The sequence below is a fragment of the Ictidomys tridecemlineatus genome, chromosome 3, assembly GCF_052094955.1.
Source record: "Ictidomys tridecemlineatus isolate mIctTri1 chromosome 3, mIctTri1.hap1, whole genome shotgun sequence".
Taxonomy (NCBI): Eukaryota; Metazoa; Chordata; class Mammalia; order Rodentia; family Sciuridae; genus Ictidomys; species Ictidomys tridecemlineatus.
The window spans coordinates 140,225,178-140,249,664 of record NC_135479.1 but is presented as its reverse complement, the minus strand read 5'-3'; the positions used below and the strand labels follow the sequence as shown (position 1 = coordinate 140,249,664).

Genomic DNA, 24,487 nt, shown 5'->3' with positions numbered 1-24,487 from the left:
TTTTATTTAGCTGCTATTGCTTCAGAGTACATTAGCATCCAGGGAAAAGTCACAATGAATTAGCAGGATTATATTGATGTCACTCCCTTATTTTCCATCTCACATGAGTTCATTCACAGTGCTGAAATACATGCATTAGCAAAATAGACTGTGTGCTTTGATTCCTCAGTTTTGTCATTGTTGTTGTTTTTTATGGTATTGAATCCAGAGGCTTCAATAAAGATGCTTAAAAAATGAGGCGGAAACTCCTCATTTTTTAAGAGCTGCAGAGTATTATATTATACAAATGTAACCTAACAGTCATGTGTTAATGAACAATTATGTTTCAAATTTTTAATTTAAAAAATTATAATGAGCCATTTATTTATTTATTGCTCATTTACTGCTGTGCTTTCCAGGATTGGTGTTTCAGTGGATATTCTTTGGTTCAGCTAAACAATCAAACTCACAAGACTCCAACAGGCCACTCTAAAGAAAGATTTCCTTAGAAAGGGTATCACAAAGCACACACAACACGCAGTGTTGGGCACATTCCTTGTGCTGAAACAGCAATCTAGGGGCTGTCATTGGTGCCTCTCTTCCTCTCTCTCCAACTCAAGGACAGCAGAAGATGGATGCAAGAACCAGCCTGGCTTTTAAAGTACCATGTCCCAAATAGGACATGATCTTTTTAACAGTTTCATAGACATAATTTTCAGATCCCTATAAAACATTTTCAAGACAGAGAAGTCCCAGAACTGTGGCTTACCAATAGGTATTCATGTTCATTTATGGTAATCCAAGCCCAGAAGTATTTCAGGAGGTTTTATTCCCTTAAGTACTAATGCCTGGTAACACAGTTGACATTCCATCTTTATTAGGTTTCCAGGGGAACAGAACTAGAAATTTAACCCAAGGTCACATTTGATAATAGAGTAAGAAAGAATAAATTCCTATAAATGGAATTTCTGGGTCAGAAGATATTAGAGATAAAGAATTGAAGAAAAATTAGAGCTATCCAAAGAAGAAATATGCTCTCTTAAGAGGCAGTAGAGTCCTTATTGTAGAGGACCTCCTGAAAGGAATTTTATCATATAAATTAAAATTGGGTAGATAGTATACCTTGAGAATATTTTAGGTCCCTCATATAGATTATTTGATCTCATGATTCTATCATATGTGTTTTGCATGTTAGTGTATCTGTGATCACAAAGGATTAGGAAACTATTTTCTATGTAATTCAGGTGGTTATTTCCCTAATTCTAAATTACCTGGGCATTGTCTCACTTTACTTTGCCTGGAGAATCTTTACAGTAGTATTTCTGATTCCACATATATTTATCTTCATTTTCATCATAATATCTTAAATGTTAGTTCCTGCCATGCCAGGGAAATTATAAACATGGAAACATTTGAAGCAAAAAATAGATTTGACTTTAAATTTCAGTCTAGTCATTTTAAAGATGGCTTTTGTATTTCACTACTTTTAAGTGAATATTTTATCAGTCCCTCACTGGAAACATTTTAAATATATATCAGAGAAATCACAGAAATTATTAGGAATTGTCTAACTAAAATTTGTTGGTGATTTTCAGAATGAAGCAATGACTGGTTCTCATACCCAGAACCGAGTCCTCTCTCGAATCACTCTGGCATTAATGGAGGACACTGGGTAAGACAGCTGTGAGAATACATGATTTATGTCTTAAAATTAAATGAATATTAAGATTAGCTTAAGAAAATGCTGACATTTTACATCAAAGCAAAACTATTTACTGCATTATTGGATTTTGTGCAGTTAGCTGTCCATTATCACCAAATCTGTTTATTCATTCAATAATTGTATAAGGCCCCAAGATATAGTTATAATAGAGCAAAATGATGTTAATGAGATTTATTTTCTTGTAAGGAAAAGCTTCTAATATGAAGGAAAAACTAAATAATTTTTTAAATTGTGAATAAGATTGATGTATAGTTTCCTGGTTTTTAAAGTAGTGGAACTTTCTGGTAAAGCAGTAAACTGTTATTAAATGAACCTTTTACAGAATCTTTATGTATCAAATAAAATCGGAAATGCTTAGGTGGAAACAGTGCTTCTTTCTCTAAGATAGCCTGAGGAAACATTTGAAAATGAAATCAAATTTAAAATCAATAGTATAGGTATTATTAAAACCATGAAAATAGTTGATTTAACTTAACTTTGGGGGGGGTGATCAAAGAGAAATAAGGATTTTAAAATATAGAGCTCATTGTTGACCCTGAGAATAGTTTCAATAAAAATGGAAGAGACTGAGAAGTTCTTAGGCTGATCTGCTTACATGAGAGAGGAATGTATAGGTAAGAAAGGATTTTATTAACACATCTTTTCCCCTAAGAATGCAAGATGGATAGGATCCAGAAAAACAAGAGAGAATTAAGTTAAATAAGAATTAGCTTCCTGTCTATTAATTCAGGAAAAAGGAATGGGTATAAGAATGCAGCAAGTCATGGAACTGGGGATATAGCTCAGGGGTAGAACACTTGTCTAGTATGTGTTATCTAGTTTCTTAATTCTCCGTTAGCCCATTTGAAGAACAATAAGGAAAAAAAATATAGCATTCTTATGCCTAACAGAAATATCAAGATATTGTTATATCTTTAGAAGGTAGCAGATAGCACCCTGAAAAGTCATTAGCATGCAATGCTTTAAGATTAAAGATTATTTTCTATGAAGTGATAACAAATTTTTGATGTCTATATATATAGACTTCATCTCAGGGATATTATTCTTTTAAATATTTTATTATGAAATTTATCAACACATAAAAAAAATGCATGTATTAAACAGTCTATATAATACAATGAATACTGTAGGCCTATGAACTGGATTCAAGATGTCATACTTGGCAACGGTCTTTACCTTGCAAGTCACAGACATCACATCATTTTACTCCTAAATACTGCACCATGAGTCCCTAAAATATTGGATGTTTTTTAATGTAACCACACTTAGCAGTAACAAAATTAATAATTTCCTAATATCCTCTAATACCCAGTTCATAAGCACATAAATCTTTTATCTCTCTTTTTAAATCGGGATGCAAATAAATATCTCTTAAGCCCTTTAACGTACAGCAGTCCTGTACACCTTTGCCACCTCCCCCACCCCCCCATGGCAGTTAATTCATTGTGGACCCAGAATTCTGGATTCGCTTGTGTATTTCTTTGTTCTACAATACCCTGTATGTCTTGTAAATAGAAGTTATCTCTGTTATGGGTTAAATGTGAGGTGTTCCCCAAAAGTTTATGTGTGAGACAATGCATGAAGGTTTAGAGGTGAAATGACTGGGTTATAAAGGCCTTAAACCAGTCAGTGAATTCATCCCAGGACAGGGATTAACTGGGTAGTAACTGTAGGCAGATAGGATGTGGCTGGTAGAGGTGGGTCCACAGGGCATGCCTTTGGGGTTTGTCCTTGTTGAGCAGAGCTCTCTCTCTGCTTCTTTGTAGCCATGTCCTGACTTTTCCTCTGCCACACACTTCCACCATAATGTCCTGCTTCACCTTGAACCCCAAGGAATGTCACAGATTCAAGGCCAGAACAGCAAGAAACTAGAGCCAACTGAATTAGATTAGGTAAAAGGTAGCCAAGTAGTAATTCCACTATTTCTTTCTTTTCAGCTTCTCTTTTTCTGTCATTCTGTTTCCTTGTCCTTATTTTCCTTGTCTCACAATATAACCACTTTGTGTTACTCTGTGACTTCCATCGTTTTTGAAAATTACAATGGAAATATATTTTGTTTTGTTTTCCAAATATGAAAGTCGTTTGACATAGAACTGATTACCCAACTCCTGTCCCAGTGATACTGTACAACAGACCTTTGGCAGCAAGCACTTTGTAAATGTTCATTTGTGGTGATAGCCTCCCAAGTCCTTTTTAAGGTCCTAATTTGCTCATTATTGAGATTTGTAATTGGTATGCTAGAGTTGTTTTTTAAGTGAAGGTAATCAACAATCATTATTGGGGATAGCAGGTATAGATTGGTGATAGAGCACTTGTTTGGCCCTGAGTTTGATTCAGAGCACTGCAAAGGAGAAAAAAGTGAATTTAAATAATGGTAATACTAAAAGGTGCTTTGTCTGGATTGTTTCCACAGCTGGTATAAAGCAAATTACAGCATGGCTGAGAAGTTAGACTGGGGCCGAGGAATGGGCTGTGACTTTGTCAGGAAGAGCTGTAAGTTCTGGATTGATCAGCAGAGACAAAAGTAAGAATGTTTTTCTTTGTGTATCTTTGATTATACAATTAATTTCTGATTTTATTCTTTATCCTGAGCATAAAATGTCAATTATTTTCAAAAATGGTCTGAGCAATTCAGTTTCAAATCCTTCTACAGGTACTTCGAAATAATATCCTAATAAGTAAGTGAAGAATAATTGGTTTTTGTTTGTTTTTTGTGGTGCTGGGGATGGAACCCAGGGCCTTGTGCATTCAAGGCAAGTACTCTGTGAACTAAGCTATATCCTAAAATCATTATTTTTAATCATATATTAAAATAATCTGGGGCTGCAGTTGTGGCTCAGTGGTAGAGTGCTTGCCTAGCATGTGTGAGGCACTGGGTTCAATCCTCGGCACCACATAAAAATAAATAAATATAAAAAAAATTGTGTCCATCTACAACCAAATAATAATAATAATCATCATCATCATCATCATCCATAGCATCAGGGCTGGGGTTTGTGGCTCAGTGGCAGAATGCTCGCCTAGCACACATGAGGCACTGAATTCGATCCTCAGCACCACATAAAAATGAAATAAAGATATTGTGTCCACTTACAACTAAAAAATAAATATTAAACTAAAATAATGATCCATAGCAAGGTGGTCAGAGTTATGAATATTTCTATTTGGCTTATAATTCATAATTTTTGCATATTCTTGTCATTTTTTATTGTTTTCCTCAGTTTGCATACGTAAACATAGATGCAAATATTCATTCAGTATTAAAAAACCAGGCTGGGCATAAAGAAGAATGAAATTATGGCATTTGCCAGTAAATGGATGGAACTGGAGACTGTCAAGCTAAGTGAAACAAGCAAGTCCTCAAAAACCAAAGACCAAAGGATCTCTCATTAATACGCAGATCCTGATTTACAATAGGCAGGGGAGAGGGAGGAGTAGAGATTCACCAGATTGGACATGGGGGAATGGGGAGAAATGTGGAGGATGGGAATGGGAAAGACAGTAAATGAACTGGACATAACTTTCTTGTGTTCAAATATGATTACATGACCAGTGTAACTCCACATCATGTACAACCACAACGATGGGAAGTTATATTTTATGTATGCATGATATGTCAAAATACATTCTACTGTTATATATAACTAAAAAGAACAAATTAAAAAAAACAAACAGGGGCTGAGGATGTGGCTCAAGTGGTAGCAAGCTCTCCTAGCATGCATGAGGCACTGGGTTCGATTTTCAGCACCATTATAAAAATAAAATAAAGATATTGTGTTCACCTAAAACTAAAAAATAAATATTTAAAAAAAAAATCAGGCTGGGGCCATAGCTCAGTCATTGGTAGAGCACTTGCCTAGTATATACAAGACTCTAGGTTCCATTCCCATCATTGCAGGAAAGAAAAAAACACTTTTGAAAGAGGGTTTTTCATCTGGATACATATCATAATCACATCAAGATTTTTAAAGTTACAAAGTATCCAAGTTTGGGATAAATATACACAACACACACAGACACACATACTTAAAGAGTACATAGGATCTCTATGTTTTTTACAACAATGATCTCAAAATTAAAAATTAAATATATATAAATTTAAGCAAATATAAAAATTACATGTATTCTTCATTCATTTTTTCTAATCTTGCAAAATCATTGTAAAATATCACAACTAGGGTATTGACATTAGTATAGATTCAGAATATTTCTATAATAAGGACGCTCATATTGCCATTTTCCTCCTAACTTCATAACTCCTAGAAACCACTACCTATTCTTCATTTCTATAATTTTGTCATTTCAAAATGTTATATTAGAATGTTATATTAGAATGTTGTATAAATTTTTAAATGTGATAAGTACTATGTGCAAACTTTTGGCATTTTCTAGAGATTGATCCAGGTTGTTTTATATATGTCAATAGTTTGATATTTTTATTGCTGAGTGATATTCCACATTATGGCTCTTCCACAATTTGTTTAAACACTCACATTTTGAAGGACATCTGGGTTGTTTCCAGTTTGGGGTTATTATGAATAAAGTCACATTTGTATACAGGTTTTCTTATGAACACAAATCTTCATTTCTTCAAAGTAAATGCCTAGGGGGTGGGGATGTAGCTCAGTTGTAAAGCACTTGCCTAGCATGCATGAGGCCCTGAGTTCAATCCCCAGCACTGCAAAAAAATAAAATTAAATTAATAAAAATAAATGCCTAGGATTACAATTGCTGGTCCATATGGTGTTTGCAGGTTTACTTTTTTCAAGAAACTATCAAACTCTTTTCCAAAATTGCTGTATCATTTTACATTTCTGCCAGCAAAATATAAGATATAGTTTTTCTACATCTTTGTCAGCATTTGGTGTTGTCACTGTTTTTTATTTTAGTTATTCTCATAGGAACATAATGATATTTTACAGTGATTTTAATTTGTATTTTTCTAATGGCTAATGATGTTGAACGATTTCATGTGCTTATTTTCTCTCTGTATATCATCTTTAGTGAATTGTCTTTTCATTCTTAAGCCAGTTCTCCAATTGGATTTTTTTTTTTTACTGTTAAGTTTTGAGAATTCTTTGTATAATCTAGATGCTAGTGTTTGTCATATATGTGGTTTGCAAATATTTTGTTTTTTTTAAAAAATTTTTTAATAGTTGTAGATAGACACAATACCTTTTATTTTATTTATCTTTTTATGTGGTGCTGAGGATCAAACCCAGAGCTTCACATGTGCTAGGCAAGCACTCTACCAGTGAACCATAACCTAAGCCCACTTCTCTGGTTGTTCATGAAGTAGGGTCACACTTTCATGCAGTTATACATGTACCTAGGGTAATGATGTCCATCCTATCATTTCTGAGAGTTTTTAATCATGAATGGGTGATGACTTTTGTCATAGTGCTTTTCCTGCATTAGTTGATATAATTGTGCTTTTGTTGATTGTTTTTAGCCTATTAATATGGTGGATTACATTGATTGATTTTTTTAATATTAAACTTATATCCCTGGAATAAACCCATTTTGATCATAGTATATAATGATTTCTATATCATTTAATTCTATGTGCCAGTTTTTTGTCATGGATTTTTATGTCTGTCTTCATAAAGAATGTTGACTCAAAGTTTTCTCAGGTTTTTACCAGTTATTTCTTTTTCAACTAATATATATGGCCCTCAGAACAATTGTAATATGTCAGTTAAGTTTTATATTATTCAAAGATGATGTGTTATCATTAAATAAGCAAATAATGGATTATTTTTTTGTCACACTTAAATATTGGCTTGATTTTAAAGTATAATTTACATAATACTATGCAGAAATAAATCCTACTATAGAATGAGGTATTTATTTATCCCATTCTTTATTTTCATTTTGTTGAAAGTGTTTTTAAGTTTCTCTTGAGATTTCTTCTTTAACCTACTTGTTATTTAGAAGTCATTTGTCTATAATCTCCAAGAACTAGGGGATTTTCAAGCTATCTTTATCTAGTTTCCAGTTTAATTCCATTATCCTCTGAAAAGAAAAGACATTGTATGATTTCTTTTAAATTTTGTTGATTTATATTTTGTTGTCCAGAATATGCTCTAGTTGTGGTTAATGTTCTGTGTAATCTTGTTAAGAATATGTAATCTGCTGTTGTTGGATGAAATAGTATGTATATTTCAGTTATATCCAGTTAATCAGTGATGCTGTTAAGGTCAACTGCATCCTGATTTTCTGTTCTCTGAATCTATTTCTGATACAAAGGTACTGAAGTCTCCAGCTATAATAGTGGGTTCATCTGTATCATCTTGCATGTCTTTCAGGTTTTGCCTCACATATTTTGACACTGTTTTGTTAGGCACATACACATTTGTGATTTTTATGTTTTCTTGGAGTAGTGACCCTTTTATCATCTTGTAATGCCTTTCTTAATCCTTGATAATTTCCCTTACTCTGAAGAGTAATTTTTTTTTTTGTACAGTTTTTGCCTCATTTTTGTTTCAGGGTAATACTAGCTTCATAAAATGTAGTGTTCCCTTCTCTTCTATTTTCTGAAAGAGATTATTTAAAATTAGTGTTAATTCTTCTTTAAATGCTTGGTAACTTCTCCAGTGAAACTATCTGAACCTGGGGATTTCTCTTTGGGGAGTTTTAAAATTGTGAATTATTATAAATTAAACTTTTTCACAACTGTTTCACATTGAATGAACTATAGCAATTTGTGTTTTTTGAGTTGATCTGTTTTTGTCTAAGTCATCAAATATATGTGTGTAGAGTTGTTTGTAATATTCTACTATTTATCTATAAGGGCTGTGGTGATATACTATTTCAAACCTAATATTGGTAATTTTCCTCTCTCTGTTTCTTTGTAGAGATTTCTCAATTTTATTGATCTTTAGAAACCAGCCTTTTGTTTCATTGATATCTTCTATTCTTCTGTTTTCATATTTGTGGATTTCTATTGTTTGTTATATATTTCATTCTGCTTGTTTTTTGTTTTTGTTTGGTAGTGCTGGGGGTTGAACTCAGGGCCTTGGTCATGCTGGGCAAGTGCTCTACACTGAGCTGCATTGGTTTTTCTTTAGACTCTTGAGATTTGATTATTAATTAGAGACATTTCCTAATGTATGTATTTAGTGCTATAAATTTCCCTCCCAGCAATTCTTTAGCTTTGTGCCAGGAAATTTCAGTATGTTTTACTTTTATTTTCATTCAGTTCAATGTATTTTTTAAAAATTTCCTTTGAAATGTCCTCATTGACCCATGTTGTTTAGATTTTAAGTGTTTGAAAGTTTTCTTATTATTCTTTTGTTGTTGAATTCTAGTTTGATCCCATTATAGTTAATGGATATACTCCATATGATTTAAGTTCTTTTATATTTGTTGAGATTTGTTTTATAGCCCAAGACACAGAGCTGGGACTTATAACTTTTCACTTCAAGACCTTGGCCTTGCCCATTAAGTTTTAAGTATTTTTTTGTGTCATAAGGTATCATTGTTATATTTTCTTACCTGGGTTCAGTCACAGAGCAATTTTATTCAGTGGTCTAATGTCTGAATTATAACACTAATGTGAAAAGAGCTGCTAATAGTCACTAGCAGAAATCACCTGCCAACCACTTTGGGGCCAGCTAGTTAACTCCAGCACGATCTGCCAATATAGTGATTCCCAGATTTCAATGAACATTAAAATAATCATCTAGTTTTAAGAAAATCTCAATACCCAACCCCCAAAAAGAAAAGAAAAGAAATAGTTGGAAACATTAAATCTGTTTGAATAAAGATTAAAAAAACAAAAAAATCTCAATATCCCAGTTGCATTCCACAGTAATTAAATCAGAATGTTTGTGGTGATAACCAGGCATTGGTGTTTTTTGTTTTGTATTTTGTTTTAAGAGAACCTCAGATGATTTCGGTATGCATCAAAAATTGGAAACCAGTTTGTGGTGTATTAAAGGAAGTATGTTGCCGGTGGCACACACCTATAATCCCAGCTATTTGGGAGGCTGAGGTAGGAGGAATACAAGTTTGAGACTAGCCTGTGCAACTTAGTGAGACCCTGTCTCAAAATAATTTTTTTTTTTAAAAGGAGGTATGTGGCTAACACTGCAGCTAGAGAGACTTTTTTTCCTTCCTGTTAACAACTACAACTCTTTTTTTTAAATTTTTTTTATTTTTAGGTGCATACATCTTTATCTTATTTTTATGTGGTGCTGAGGATCGAATCCAGTGCTTCACACATGCCAGGCGAGCGCGCCACCACTTGAGCCACATCCCAAGCCCCAACAACTACAACTCTTAATTGTGCCCCTTTGAGTCTCAATTATAGGATCACCTAAGACCAAAAATAGAATAGTTCCTCTTCCCCTTTCTTAAAAATGGTTGCTTTCACAGTTTTTGTGAGTTCACTGCATTCTCTCCTATTCTGTGAATCATAAGTGATTAGCAGTTTTCTTGGTAAAAGACTAGATAGTAAATATTTTAGGCATTGATCATTATTAGAGTCTTTTCTTTCTTTTTTGGAGGCAGGGGAGCATAGTAGACTTTGAACTAAGAGGCATTCGACCACTAAGACACATCCCCAGCCCTATTTTGTATTTTATTTAGAGACAGGGTCTCACTGAGTTGCTTAGCGCCTCACTGTTGCTGAGGCTGGCTTTGAACTCACAATCCTTCTGTCTCAGCCTCCCTAGCTGCTGGGATTACAAGCATGCACCACCACACCTGGTTTGTTGGTCTTTATACAACTATTCAACTTCACTTTTGTACATCAAAAGACAAAATAAATGTGTATGGTCATGTTCTAATAACACCTTATCTTACAAAAAGAGGTTGTGTGCAAGAAGTATAACTCAGAGTAGAGCTCTTGCCTTGTATGCATAAAACCCTGGTTTGATTCCCAGCACTATGCACACAAAAAAAGCAGGTTGTGGGTATGATCCAAGAGTTGAGTTTATGGACCCTGCCATAAGCATTTCAGATATTTCACTTGTGAATAATTGAAATCTAGAATTATTTGCCATCTTCTGGCACCACAGGCCCAGTCTCACTATGTCCCTGAGTTACCTTAGAGGTTCTAGAGTGACCCTTCTTGGAGCACAGGGTCTGGTGCATAACTTTTGGGCTTCATTATCTGTGACTCTTCTCCTACATTGTTGGGAAACCAGTGTTAGAAGAGATCCACTGAGGATGGGCAAAACCACATTCATCTGAATCCCTGAATCTGTGCACACTCAAAATTCTTCCTTTTTATTTTTTGGTATTAGAGATGAAACCGAGGGCCTTACCCATGCTGGGCAAGTACCCTCCCAGTGAGCTACATGTCAGCCCTATTCTTCTGTTCTGAAGCAACTGGTCTGATAAATAACCAACTCCTGTGTCCAACTTATTTGCTATTAGTAATGGCTATAAAGCTATACTCTCCAGTATGGTACCATTTAGCCATGTATGGCTACTGAAATTTATATTTAAATTATTATAGTTAAATAAAATCTAAAATTGAATTATTCAGTTGACTAATCACATTGTAAATAGTTGATAGCCATATGTGGTTGGTGGCTCCTGTATTAGGCAGTGCAAATGTACAACATTTCCACATTTGCAGGCACTTCAACCAAACACTGTTGCTCTGCATTTTGTTAAGTCATAAGTCTTGAAGAGCTCTAACTTTGGAACTTAAAATTACTAATTTTTAACCTCTTTATTCCTTTAACCAAGACTGATATTTCTATTAAAGTGAAAAGGTAATATTTTGTTTTAAAGGAAGTGAGATTCATGACATCGAGAAAGTGACTAAGAACTACTGGTCATATACATTGGAAACTTTATTGTGGGATGTTATAAAATTGCTTCATAAAATGGTGGGGACAGTGGAAATACCATTTATTGAGTAACTTGTATGTGTTAGGCACTAAGTGCTTTGTAGTTGAAGCTCAGAAAAGTTAAATACTAAGTAAAGTGGCTGGCCCTGGTATTTGAATCCAAACCTTTGTGATGACTTAAGACCTTTGCTTTCCTAGTATACTGTGCTGCTTCAAGTTTACCAAAGACTATGGTAGGTATTTTACCTATTTTAATCTCAGGAAGCTATAATTCCCTAAAAATGTTATGTTAATGTTTGTTTGCTTGTTTGTTTTGCAATGCTGGCTATAGAACTCAGAGGTTATGCTGACTTAAATGAGAAAAGTACCAATCTTCCTTCAAATAAGAAATCTGTCTTAGCTTTTTTTTTCCTTAGGAGACATGTGGGAGAATAAAAATACCAGAATAAAAATTTAAAAATCCTAGTATAATTCTGTGGATACATCTTAACCAGAATTTCTATGGAATACTGAGATCTCATTTATATAATTTTGTATTATAAATTGCCAATTTGATGACTGATCAGATTACAGGTTTGTTTGAAGGTTAGTTTTACAAGACAATGCTACAGATTCTGATATCATTTGAGAATTTATAAGACTACTTTTATCAAATTGTCCTTCCAGGAATCAGTTTAACAGGGATTAGGACAAATTAGTAAAATTTAGGAATATTATCACAATCTTCATTTTGCCCAAGAATATAAAATTGTCTTTTGAATATTTTCAGTTTAACAATTTGTCAAAATTCTTTAAACTAGATTTTGACATAGGAAAAGATTGCACTCTTTGTAGCTTCAGAGCAGAGGGGATATGACTACCATTTCTTTCTGAGACTCCATTTGTTAATTATGATGATTTGATTTTTAGACCAGCATCTAGAATTTCATGTATTGGCATTAAAAACACAAAGCTGATATGCAGAAAACAGGAAAAAAGATAAATAGGATTTCATTTAGTAACAGTACAACAATGTTAGAATTTATCTAGCATGGACAAGCTCTATAATAGACTTCTAATTATTTTTTTTTATTTGATGATATGGTGCTTATTTTTGTGTACAGAAGGCAGGTGCTGAGCCCGTACTGTGACACACTCAGAAGTAATCCATTGCAATTAACTTGCAGACAAGACCAGAGAGCAGTTGCAGTGTGTAATTTGCAGAAGTTTCCTAAACCTTTGCCACCAGAATATCAGGTAACAGATGTTTTCAGCACAATTTTAGGAATCATATTTTTAAGAAGTCATCTCCATTTTGACTTCAGAGAGTAAATTCCCCAAAACCAAGTGCTATGGCACATGCCTATAATCCCAGGGACTCTGGAAGTAGCTTCAGCAATTTTGCTCTACCTGCCATTTTCAGAGTAATCTTAAGTCAGAAATGATGTCTCAGAAGCTAATTTTAAATGATAGCTGCTAAATTTGAGCTTCCTACATATATTTATGACCACACTCAGTGCTTCAGACACCATAAGATGGCAACTGTATTTTTTTTTTGGTACCAGGATGTGAACTCAGGGACACCCAATCACTCACTGAGTGCCACCCCCACATCCACATCCCCAGCCCTATTTGTATTTTATGTAGAGACAGGGTCTCACTGAGTTGCTTAGCACCTCGCCTTTGCTGAGGCTGCCTTTGCACTTGGGATCCTTCTGCCTCAGCCTCCCAAGCCACTGGGATTACAGGTGTGTGCTATTGCACCTGACATGGTAACTGTATTCCTAAGCATAGCTTTATAACTCATAAGTTGTTGCAAAATGTAAAATGTGAAATAGTTAGGCTTATCTGATACCTTGTTCTTTGGTATTCAGAGTTTTTTTATATATTTAATTTATTTTCTAATTTTTATTTTTTCAAAACAGCACATCAATTAAGCCTCCTAAAAACACCTGTACATTTTATTTGTCTTTGCAACAGGGTCACACTATGTTGCCCAGTTTAGTCTTGAACTCTTGGGCTCAAGCAATCCTCCTGTCTCAGCCTCCCCAATAGATAGGACTATAGGTGTGTACATCACCTGACACTTTATATTTAAAGTGTCTTAATTCTATGCATTTGTTTTATGTTTTGTCAATTATTAAAGCTCTTCCTTTTGCTGTCAAATTCTCTTTTTTAAAACATTGATCAAGTTTGTCCTCCTAAGAGATGTTGAATTAATTTATTTATCTTGCTTATTTTTAAACAATAGCAACTTCAAAATACCCTTCCTATGGCATATTATATCTTCTTTGTGTTATGCAGTTTATGAAGAAAACTACACTAATATCTTGTGTTATACAGCATTAGAGAGTTGTTATAAGTAGCCTACGGACTTTATTTTGATTATGCAGAATGACTCTTAATCTCTTGTCTTTCTGATAATATTTTTTAATTTTTGCAGTACTTTGATGAACTCAGTGGAATACCTACAGAAGATTTGCCTTATTATGGTGGGTCAGTAGAAATTGCTGACTATTGCCCTTTCAGTCAGGAATTCAGTTGGCACTTAAGTGGTGAATATCAACGCAGCTCAGATTGTAGAATATTAGAAAATCAACCAGGTTAGTAGTCTAGTTAAATCAAGTATTAAATACACAATAAGATCATGTATCAGCAATATAAAATAGTGGTGAAGGGCACAATCCTGGAACCAGTCTGAGTTTGTGTTTTGGTTTCACTGCTATTCATCAGTGAGAAGTCATTTAACTTTTTTTGTGCCTGTTTCTTCATCTGTATAATGGGAATAATAATACCTGACTGATAGAATTTTTTTGAGAATTATATAAATAAAATAATAATTGCATAGAACTATGCTGGCTCATAAAGAGGATTGTTATCTGTTAGATACATGAATTCATGTGCACACACTGCATTTTAGCAATACCTTACATCTTCGTGGCAATTTTCACTTGTAAAGCACTTTTCATTATGTATCATTTCCTTTTATTTTTCTAAAAACCTAATGAGAGACATAAGAGAGATATTATTGTATTTCATTGGTGAATGAACAGATATCAAGTAATATAGTTAATTGATATCAGTGTAAGACCCTCTGGTATTGGGTTGGTTTCCCCACCACCACCATTTTGGTTTTGTATCAGGTTGTTTTAATTAAAATGCCGTAGGTAACCTATTTTTTTTCTTTCATAGGAAGTGTGAATTTTATGTAGTTTAGAAGTAACATGACATGTCATTCTGTAGATCTCAAAATAATACTGTTGCCCCATGGCCTGTAAGATATATTACTAAAGTCATGCCGGTAATCCCAATAACTTGGGAGGCTGAAAAAACATCAAAGGAATAAACTATATGGTGATTTAGTATTTTTTAATACCTTTATTTTATTTATTTTAATATAGTGCTGAGGATTGAACCCGGGCCTCACATGTGCTAGGCGAGCACTCTACTGCTGATCCACAAACCCAGCTCCTAGTATTTTGAAATAATAGTTATAGCTCATACAATATTCTCACATCTGATGTGTTAATAAAAAGCAATAGTTTTTCTCTCTGTTTTTAAAGTTTTTAACATTGTCTTTCCCCACTCCCAACACTATTCACTCCTTTATTATAGATTTGGTCATTTATTTATTTATTTATTTTTTAGATTTGGTCATTTAAACTTCAAATTTCTACAATGTTTTTACAAATTATTCTGAAACCTGACAGGTTTAACTATATTTCTACAGTCTTGTTTTCCCATCACTCATCTATTTAATTCATGTCCTAAAGACTTAATATAACTATTCAGAAGTCCCATGTTAAAGCAAAAGAAATACACAAATCTGTCAATTGTGGGTTTTCTAGAGATAACCATTTTAGAGCTGGAGTTGGCAAACGTTTCTTTGTGAAGGGCAAAATATAAATATTTCAGGCTTTGCCATTCATCTGGTCTCTGTAGCAGGTGCTGTGCTTCTACAGTGTAAAATTAATATGTAAACAACATTATATGTAAGCAATATTATACATAATATAAACATATATTTTATAAACAATATTAAGTGTGTGAGGGTTTCAGGATTTGGGCTGAGGATTATGGTTTGCTTAACCCTATTTTGCTTACTGATCACAAGCTTTTTTGTTTGTTTTTTTCAATGGTACTGGTAATTCCAGGGGTGTTCTACTACTAAGCTACAACACCAACCCTTTTGATTTATTTATATATTTTAGCTTTATTTTTGGTTTTTATAAAAGGTCTCTCCAGGGGCCAGGTTGTGGCCCAGTGGTAGAGTGCTTACCTAGCATGTGTGAGACACTGGGTTCTAGCCTCAGCACCACATAAAAATTAATAAATAAAATAAAGATATTGTGTTCACCTATAACTAAAAAGATTTTTTTAAAAAAGGTCTCTCCAGATTGCCAAGTCTGGCCTCAAATTTGCAATCCTCCTACCTCAGTCTCCTGAGTATCTGGGATTAGAGACATGGAACACCACTATGCTTTTTGAAGACTTTGAAACTCATAAATAAAAGAAATATAGAGTTCTGTTTTGTATTTTATTTCTTAGCTCATATAATTAATATTTTTAAAAAACTGACATAAAAAATTTATTTCAAAATGGACTAGTTGAACTCTCTACTTTAAAAAAATGAAGCTTGTATAAAGAGAGTACACTATTACTAGGTTTGCCCATTAGGTTCATTCGGTACTATACCTCTGCAGGTGTATGTTTAGAATGAGACTAGATAGATCAGCATGTTATTTATGACTTTACAGAGGTGGCACAAATTGAAGTTTTTTTTAAAAAAAAGCTGCAAAACCCAAAAAACCCTTCATTATATAAATCATTTGGCCTCATCCTGTCATGAGTCACTTGGATATAACTCCTTACTTAGGCCAGTGATTCTTATTTTTTTTGTTTTGTTTTATTGGCACACATTAATTATACAGAATGATGGGTTTTGTTTGTGGCATATTTGTACATGCATACAATATACTTTGATAATTTTCAATCCCCCATTATACCCTTTGCCTGTCTCCTTCTTTTTATATGAATGTATATATATTTTTATACACACACATGTATGTATGTATATATTTAGTTGTAGATGGACACAATGCCTTTATTTTATTTATTTATTTTTATGTGGTAACCCAGTGCCTCACACATGATAGGCAAGTGCTCTACCACTGAGCCACAACCCCTTTCCACTTATTTTTCTCTAATAGTCTCCCATTTACATTCTGTAGTTCTTATTTTGGTATCTAATCATTTAATGATTCTTAGTGTCAAGTCCTTAGTATATTTAACCTAGATACTTTCAGCCTACTTTTATTCTCTTATTTCTGATATATAGTAATTCTACCATGCTAGTTCCTTTATGACAATTCATTTTGAATTTAAAATCCTGTTTATTTTAAATTTTTATTTAAAATGTCCATTTAAAAAGTTTGATTTGGTGCTGGGGTTGTGGCAGCGGTAGAGTGCTCACCTTGCACGTGCGAGACCCTGGGTTCGATCCTTAGCACCCCATAAAAAATAAATAAATAAGTGAAATAAAGGTGTTGTGTCCAACTACAACTAAAAAATAAATATCTAAAAAAATAAAATAAAATAAATAAAAAGTTTGATTTTCTTAAAGCAGCTTTTAATTATAAAATAGAATGCTTCAATTTCTTATTCTTTGTATTAAAAAATCTAATTTGAGACTCCTGGTTTGCTTCAGAAATTTTTAAAAACTATGGTGCTGAAAAGTATGGACCCCATTCAGTTTGTCTAATCCAGAAGTCGGCATTTGTCATGGAAAAGTGTGAGAGGAAGCTGAGTTACCCAGACTGGGGAAGTGGATGTTATCAGGTAAAGTACATGTTTTTAATAATTATGCTAAATATTATATAATTTTTATCTTGCGGTCTTTGAAATTATATTTTATGCATTTTTAGATACATAATTTACTGATGGATAATTTAGCTTATTTTGATTATTTATGTAATTATTAGTTTGGTGCTTGTGTTTTATGAAAATATTTTTATTTCTTTGAGGAAAAATTTGCCTTTCTACATTTGTTTAACAGTAGATATAATTGCAGCCACGTGCAATGATTCATGCCTGTAATCCCAAAGATTGAGGAGGCTGAGGCAGGAGGATCACAAGTTCAAGGCCAGCCTTGACAACTTAGCAAGACCCTGTCTCAAAATAAAAAATTGAAAGGGGATGTGGCTTAGTGCAGAGTGCCCCCTGGGTTCAATCCCTACTACAACCCCCTATCAAAAAAAAATACATATGTATATGTAAAATATCTATATATTAATAAGTTTCATAATATTTTTGCTTCTGAGCATAATGAAGAAGTAATGATAAAGATTAAATTTTGTTCTTGAACAAATGTTTTATATTGGAAGAAATGTAAAATTTTATTTCAAGAGGTCTGAGCAAAGCATGAGTTATAAGAATTAAAAAAACTAATTGTTGTTTTTGTGCAAAGTTCATACTTCATTTCACAATATTTAAGCTTTCTAGATGCTTGAGGTGACAGTGAATCATAAAAAGTAGTGCTAGTGAATTAGCCAACTTGTAAATATCTTTTTGTTATAATTGATAGAAAAGATGCATCTTGGACATGGAATTGTTGTATCTCTGGGCATTGTGTATCAGGACTTGTTCATTAGGCTGGCAGCAGAGGGGCACAGAGAGACACACAGAAAGATGGAAGCAAGTGCTCAAAAGATTTACATTTTGATGTGAGCCACTGGTGTGTGTGCATCTTCTGGCTGTACTATAGGAATATTTTAATTCACTGGGAACATGCATTCTTGCTAATATTTTAGTAGTAGAAATCTGTTAATGATTAACAAGCTTGGTGTATTCTGTTGCTGTTTCATTTTACATTGAGCATTAAGGGAATGAATTGTTTTAGTTGTAACTCTGCCAATATGTCTATCTAGAGGCCTGTTGCCATTTCTGTCTTCAGTGAAATTTTTGTCCCCAAGAAAGGATAACAGATTGAGTTGGTGTATTCTTGGTTATCAAAAAATACTCATGTAGCTTCAGGATTTTGAATTGGTGAATATTCATGATGTGTGGAAAAGCATAATACCACAATCTCAATCACACAAAATGGGATATTGTGTATATATGCACACAACCTAGAGGGACACGTCCAACTAAGCTTCTTGTGACTGAATGACTTTGTTCTTTGCTTGTGTTTTTTTTTCCCCCTGTAATGTATAATTTACTTTTAAAAAATAAAAATTATTTTAAAAACCTGAAAAAAAAAACTAATTGTTGATTAATAATGTTTTTTTATATAGTTCATACTTTTTATATAGCTCACTGGTGGAGCACTTACCTAATATGAGATAGGCTTTGAGTTTAATCTTCAGCCTTCCAAAGAAAACAAAAAACTGAGATTAGAAAGCCAAATGGCAGTGTATTCTACTGTCATGTATAACTAATTAGTAAAAAAAATAAATAAAAATTTAAAAAAACATTTAAAGTAATCTAAATGGCCAAACTACTACTTTCCCAATTATTTATATATCTGATATTGATTGACTGTCACCTTTTTAAGAACTGATCAAGATACAGGAATTCTGTAACTTAGAGGTATCCAACTTAATTTTCCATATCAGGAAGGATAATGTGACCCTGAGAACTGAAGAATAAGCATTGTGCCATTTCCACTACAAGAGTTAGATGGTCCTTTGTAACTAGGAATTTTGCAATTATTTTTAAAGTTGACTATGAAATTTAATTTTTTTGGTAACAGCTTTAGTAATATATATTTTATTTAATTTCATTTAATTCATATAGCATTAAAGTCTTACAAAGAAAATTAGAAATAAATATTTTCTAGCTGTAATGTGACAACTGGAATCCAGGAATCACGTTCTAATAAATCCCATTAAAGATGTATGCATTGAGGGCTGGGGCTGGGGCTCAGCGGTAGAGCACTTGCCTGGCATGTGTGAGGCACTGGGTTTGGTTCTCAGCACAGCATGTGGATAAATTAAATAAATAAAGGTCTATCAACAACTTAAAAACGATTTTAAAAAGATGTATGTATTGAACACTTTGTTGAACATATTGTTGGTGGGACTGCAGACTAGTAAACTACTTTGGAAAACAGTTTGGAGGGTCCTCAAAAAAAAAAACAGGGATGGAATCACCATGTGACTCAGCTATCCCATTCCTGGGTATTTTCCCGAAAGATCTAAAGTTGGCATAATACAACAACAAAGCCACATCAATGTTTACAGCAGCACAATTCAAAATAGCTAAATTGTGGAATCAACCCAATCAATAGATGAGTGGATTAAGACAATGTGGTACATATATAAATATAATGGAGTTCTTCTCAGTCATTTAAAAGAATGAAATTATGGCATTTGCAAGTATATGGATGGATGTGGAGAATATCATGTGAAATTAGTCAAATTCAGAAACTCCAAGGTTGGATGTTTACTCTCATATGCAGAAGCTAGAGATAAGAGAAGGATAAGATTATGTAAAGAACCAATCAAATACAATTTAATAGAGAGCTAAATAAAGTCTATTAGAATAGAAGGATAAGTGGGGGAAGATGGGAGAGAAAAGAGGGAACCATGAACTGAAGTAGATTTTCATGCATGTATGAGTTTATTGGGAATGAACCCAACAACTGTGTATAACTATAAAGCTCTAATTAAAATAATAGTATGTAGTTCTGACCTAGTTAAAGTCATGGTATGTAATTTTGTCTTACTGGCTTCACTTAATACTGTGGGGGGCCCAGTGAATACTAGGATTGAACCCAGGGCCTCATGTGTGCTAAACAAGTGCTCTAGTACTTTTAATAGGGGATACCTACCTCTTCCTTTCCATTAATAATGTTTATTGTTGTTTATGGCTATAGAACATGGCATCGTTTTAAAGTATTATAATTAGGAAAGTTACTCTCTTACATATTGAATTTATTTCCATTTTCACCATATAAAAATGCTTTTATAAATATATTTACATTTTTAAAATAAATTCCCATAAGTGGGAATATTGAAGGAGACAAAGCAAGAACAGTGACAAGTATAATAGGAAGGTGACCTTTTTAAGCTCTTTTAATGTTTTATAAATCTCAACCACTATGAAGGGATTATATAGACTTACCATGCCATCTGCAAAGATTGGCTCTACTTTCACTGTACCAAAATATTGTCAGTTATTTTTTCTAATTTAATACTAGCACTATTTATGTGGAAAATGTGTTTGATTTCTTAATGATTAACAGTTTGATTAGCTCTTTTGTGTTGGGGGGCTTTGAGGCATTTTTTGTTTATTGGTTTCATGATTGTTGTTTTATTTATTTTGATTGAAAAACTCTCAGAATGGCTCAAAAAATTTTTTTCTGAGTCATTTCATGCAGATTGCAGGCATGCTACCTGCTAAATACTTTCACTCCTAAATACTTTAATTCATATTTCTTATAAACAAGGACCGCCTTCTACATAACAATAATACAGTGTATTTCTTTTTCTCACTCTGCCCATTTGGTAGTATTTAGCTCTTTCACCTTTTCTTCATATTACATTCGCTTCCTAGTTCTCCGTCTTCTCTGTAGTAATTTTGGATAGGTATATTTTCTTTATATTTACCTTAAGATGACTATGTAAATGTGAAGCCATGTGTTTTACAATGATTACTTCTCTTATTCTCCCCCCAAAATTTTCCCTCTGGATTTAATAACTAATATCTTGTTTTCTCATTCAGTTTTTCTTTATTTAACACTAATTTAATTCCAAACTTTTTTCCTTGGACTCATCTAGTTTCATATAATCAGATGCTTTAGGTATTCTATCAGTTTAATCTTAAGAAAATCACCTCTGGAAATTTCTAATCTACACTAATCTGGATAAAGATAACCTTTAAATTTACAACATAACTGTCCCTTTCCTTCTCCAGTCATGATCTTCCTGGGGGTGCCTCTGTCCCTTTCTTATATTGGTTCCCTTACTTCTAGGTTTTTTTTTTTTCCCCTTCATTTTAATGGATCATATCCCCTGGTGGATTTTTGAGGAGTATCTGGGAGAGGAGAATTTTGAGACCTCTAGCATATGAAAGTATCACTATCCTGCCCTTATACCTGATGGTAGTGTAGGGTAGGCAAGACTCGAGCTGGGCCTGAGGATTAAGTTGGCAAAAGGTACATTTCCAGGAGTAAAGCATATGTGTTTATTTAATAAAAGTTTTATATGAAAGAAGTGGTAAAATCTAGATGCTTTTTTACTAGGTTAAACAAAGGGAAGCAATTATGGAAAAAAAAAAAGTAAAAGATATGGGGAGGCTAAAGAAGATGAGAATTATTTTAACAGCATTTGTTTGTACTAAAATTTGCTCAACTTTGACTCCCTGTCTCCAGTGATGTTTCTTTTTTCCTGGAATAAGGAAGACATCTTTTTTTAAAAAAATATTTTTTTGCTGTTGATGGATCTTTATTTGAACCCAGTGCCTCACGCATGCTAGACAGGCACGCTACGCCTGAGCCATAACCCCAGCCCCAGGGAGGACATCTTTGATGTGGGATTTTTATCTCCTACTTTCAAGAAGAGAGGGAGAGTCAGAACACTTTCCTTGTTCTGCTGTTTTTCAAATGCCTTTAGCTCTAAATAATTGTTATGCCAAAATGGCATATTTGGGGATGGCATATTCTACTATTCTTCAGTAGTTTGGGTATAGTTTTCTTTTTGAAAATCATTGTCCATCATAATTCTGAAGGAATTTCTCCTTTGCATTTTGGCTCTCAATATCACTGTGATTTTTTTTTTAATGTATATAATCTTTTTTTCTTTCCCCTCTGGAAGCTGGTAAATTCTTTTTTTAACTCTTTACTTTTTTAAAGAGTATAGTGAAGGTAGTGGTCAAAGGCCTTATGTACATACTCAGAGTTTCCAAATTGCTTTTCAGTTGTTCTTCAATATATACAGGCTGTTTAAGAACACCATAAATAGACCTAACTCTTAATAAAATAAACTTTAATCTCTCTAACTATAGCCTATACTTCTTGATTTCTGGTGCCAGCAATTCCAGGCCTTCCTGTATTCTTCAAATTCCATCATGTTGCTTCTTGGGTTTCCTTGCTGCTGGATTTTGATTCAGCTTGCTTGAGTCTATTAAGTCTTCTACTTCTTGTACATCTACTTTGTCTGCCAACACTTAATTCCCAGAATTAGCTTCATCAAGGGAATTTTCCCATCAACACTCATCTAATTCTCATCTTCTTCCCGAACTATAACATCTATATGTACCTTACTCTGCTCCAAATCCTTGCTGGGTGTAGTGGTACACACTTGTGATCCCAGTGACTATGGAAGCTGAGACAGGAGTACCTCAAGTTCAAGGCCAGCCTCTGCAACTTAGCAAGACCCTTTCTCAGATTTTTTAAATAAATAAATAAAAAGGACTGGGGATGTAGCTCAGTGGTAAAACACCCCGGGTTCAATTCCCAGTACCAAAACAAACAAATGAATGAATCCCATGTCCATCTTAGGGTATAAATGCTTTTTTAACATGAAAATCTCTAATATTTGTTGCTATTGTTTTTACCATTTTCAATTCTTAATCATAGTCTTTTTTAAAAAATATCTTTATTTTATGTACTTATTTTTTTTTAATGTGGTGCTGAGGATCGAACCCAGCACCTTGCACATGCCAGGCGAGCACTCTACAGCTGAGCCCCTCATAGTCTTTTTTTAAGGAAAAAGTCATATGTTATGTCTTTTTATCTCAGTTAAAGCTTCAAGAAGGCTGACACTGTATCATGGACTTCTTTGGTATTCTTTTCAGCACCAAGCATAATGCTCAATCAATTCTTGCTTAAAATAATGATCACTTTGCACTATTGAGTGACAGGACTTAGGGAAAAGGTCACTTTGTAGTTTGTTTTTTGTACTTATTGTAACAAATTTCCAAATTAGTCTTATATTTCAACTTCACTAATGATAGAGTTATTTTTTAAATGACTCATTGTTCAAATGTACTTTTGTAATTCTTCTTTTGAAATTGCCATTTGAAGTAGTTTAATAATTAAGAAAATAAACTTTAATGTTTTCTATTACCCCTATGTTAAATCTTATGTTAACTAGTTTAGACAGCTACATTTATCAGACGTGGTTCTGGGCAGCTTTGGGCTATTTCCATAAATTGCATCTACTTTGGCAAGTAAAAATTTGTTGCCCTCCGACACATTCAGAAGCATTCACTGACATTGAAGGTAGTTCCAAGAAAGAAGTTCCAGAAATATTCAGTGTGAAGTAGCATATTTGAAATTAACATGAAGTCTTTGTAGGAAACGACTTTGAAGAGGACACAGTGATTTTTAAATGTTTTGAAAGTTGTCTTTAATGTGTTTGTTTTTTAACATTAGTTACCCCTGCAGTTGAGATTTGAATCTTGCCTTTCAAGATGTTACTAGTCTAACTAGATACAGTGGCACATACCTGTAATCCCAGCTACTCATGAGGCTGCGGCAGGAGGGTCCCAAATTCAAAGCCAGCATCAGCAACTCAGCAAGACCCTGTCTCAAAATAAAAACTTAAAAAGGGCTGGGGAGTAGCTCAGTGGTAAAGCTCCCTGGGAATCAATCCCTAGTACCTTAAGAAAAAAAAAAAAAAAAAAGATGTTACCAATCTGGATAAAATCACCATGACTTTCTAGACTTTGTATCTCTGAGCAGAAGATCTGGGTTAGGAAGAAAGAATGAAGAACTTTCTCTATGTACATTTCTATATTGTATGCTTTTTTTCTTTACAGTGAATATATATTATTTTAATGATTTAGATAACTAATAAAATTTGACTTACAAAATCTCCTGACTTGTAGAGAGAGGTGAAATGGTTGATGGTTATTTCACAGAGATTTAGGCTGAAGGATGCTGAAAAATATAGAAATATTATTCTTTATAAGTTGGCTTCAGGGTCTGTGAATTCCAGTTGCTGAACTGAGAGTTTAAGAAATACTACCACAGGGGCTGGGGTTGTGGCTCAGGGGT

The 24,487-nt window shown here is 33.6% G+C and overlaps 1 protein-coding gene across 9 annotated transcripts in view; it reads left to right on the top strand.

Moving 5' to 3' along the window:
- The window catches only part of Lmln (leishmanolysin like peptidase), a 71,635-nt gene that overhangs the window by 36,256 nt on the left and 10,892 nt on the right, over positions 1 to 24,487 (top strand). For 8 of the 9 annotated variants that reach the window (XR_013436829.1, XM_078043962.1, XM_078043961.1 and 5 more), the window contains exons 11-15: positions 1,575 to 1,651; positions 4,116 to 4,226; positions 12,612 to 12,744; positions 13,931 to 14,090; positions 17,195 to 17,325. Coding sequence is in view for 8 of the 9 variants with exons in the window: in XM_078043962.1 (XP_077900088.1) it covers positions 1,575 to 1,651; positions 4,116 to 4,226; positions 12,612 to 12,744; positions 13,931 to 14,090; positions 17,195 to 17,325 (612 nt within the window). In the remaining variant the exon portion in view is untranslated. The remainder of the gene's footprint in view (positions 1 to 1,574; positions 1,652 to 4,115; positions 4,227 to 12,611; positions 12,745 to 13,930; positions 14,091 to 17,194; positions 17,326 to 24,487) is intronic. The other variant, XM_078043957.1, reaches the window with a different exon arrangement.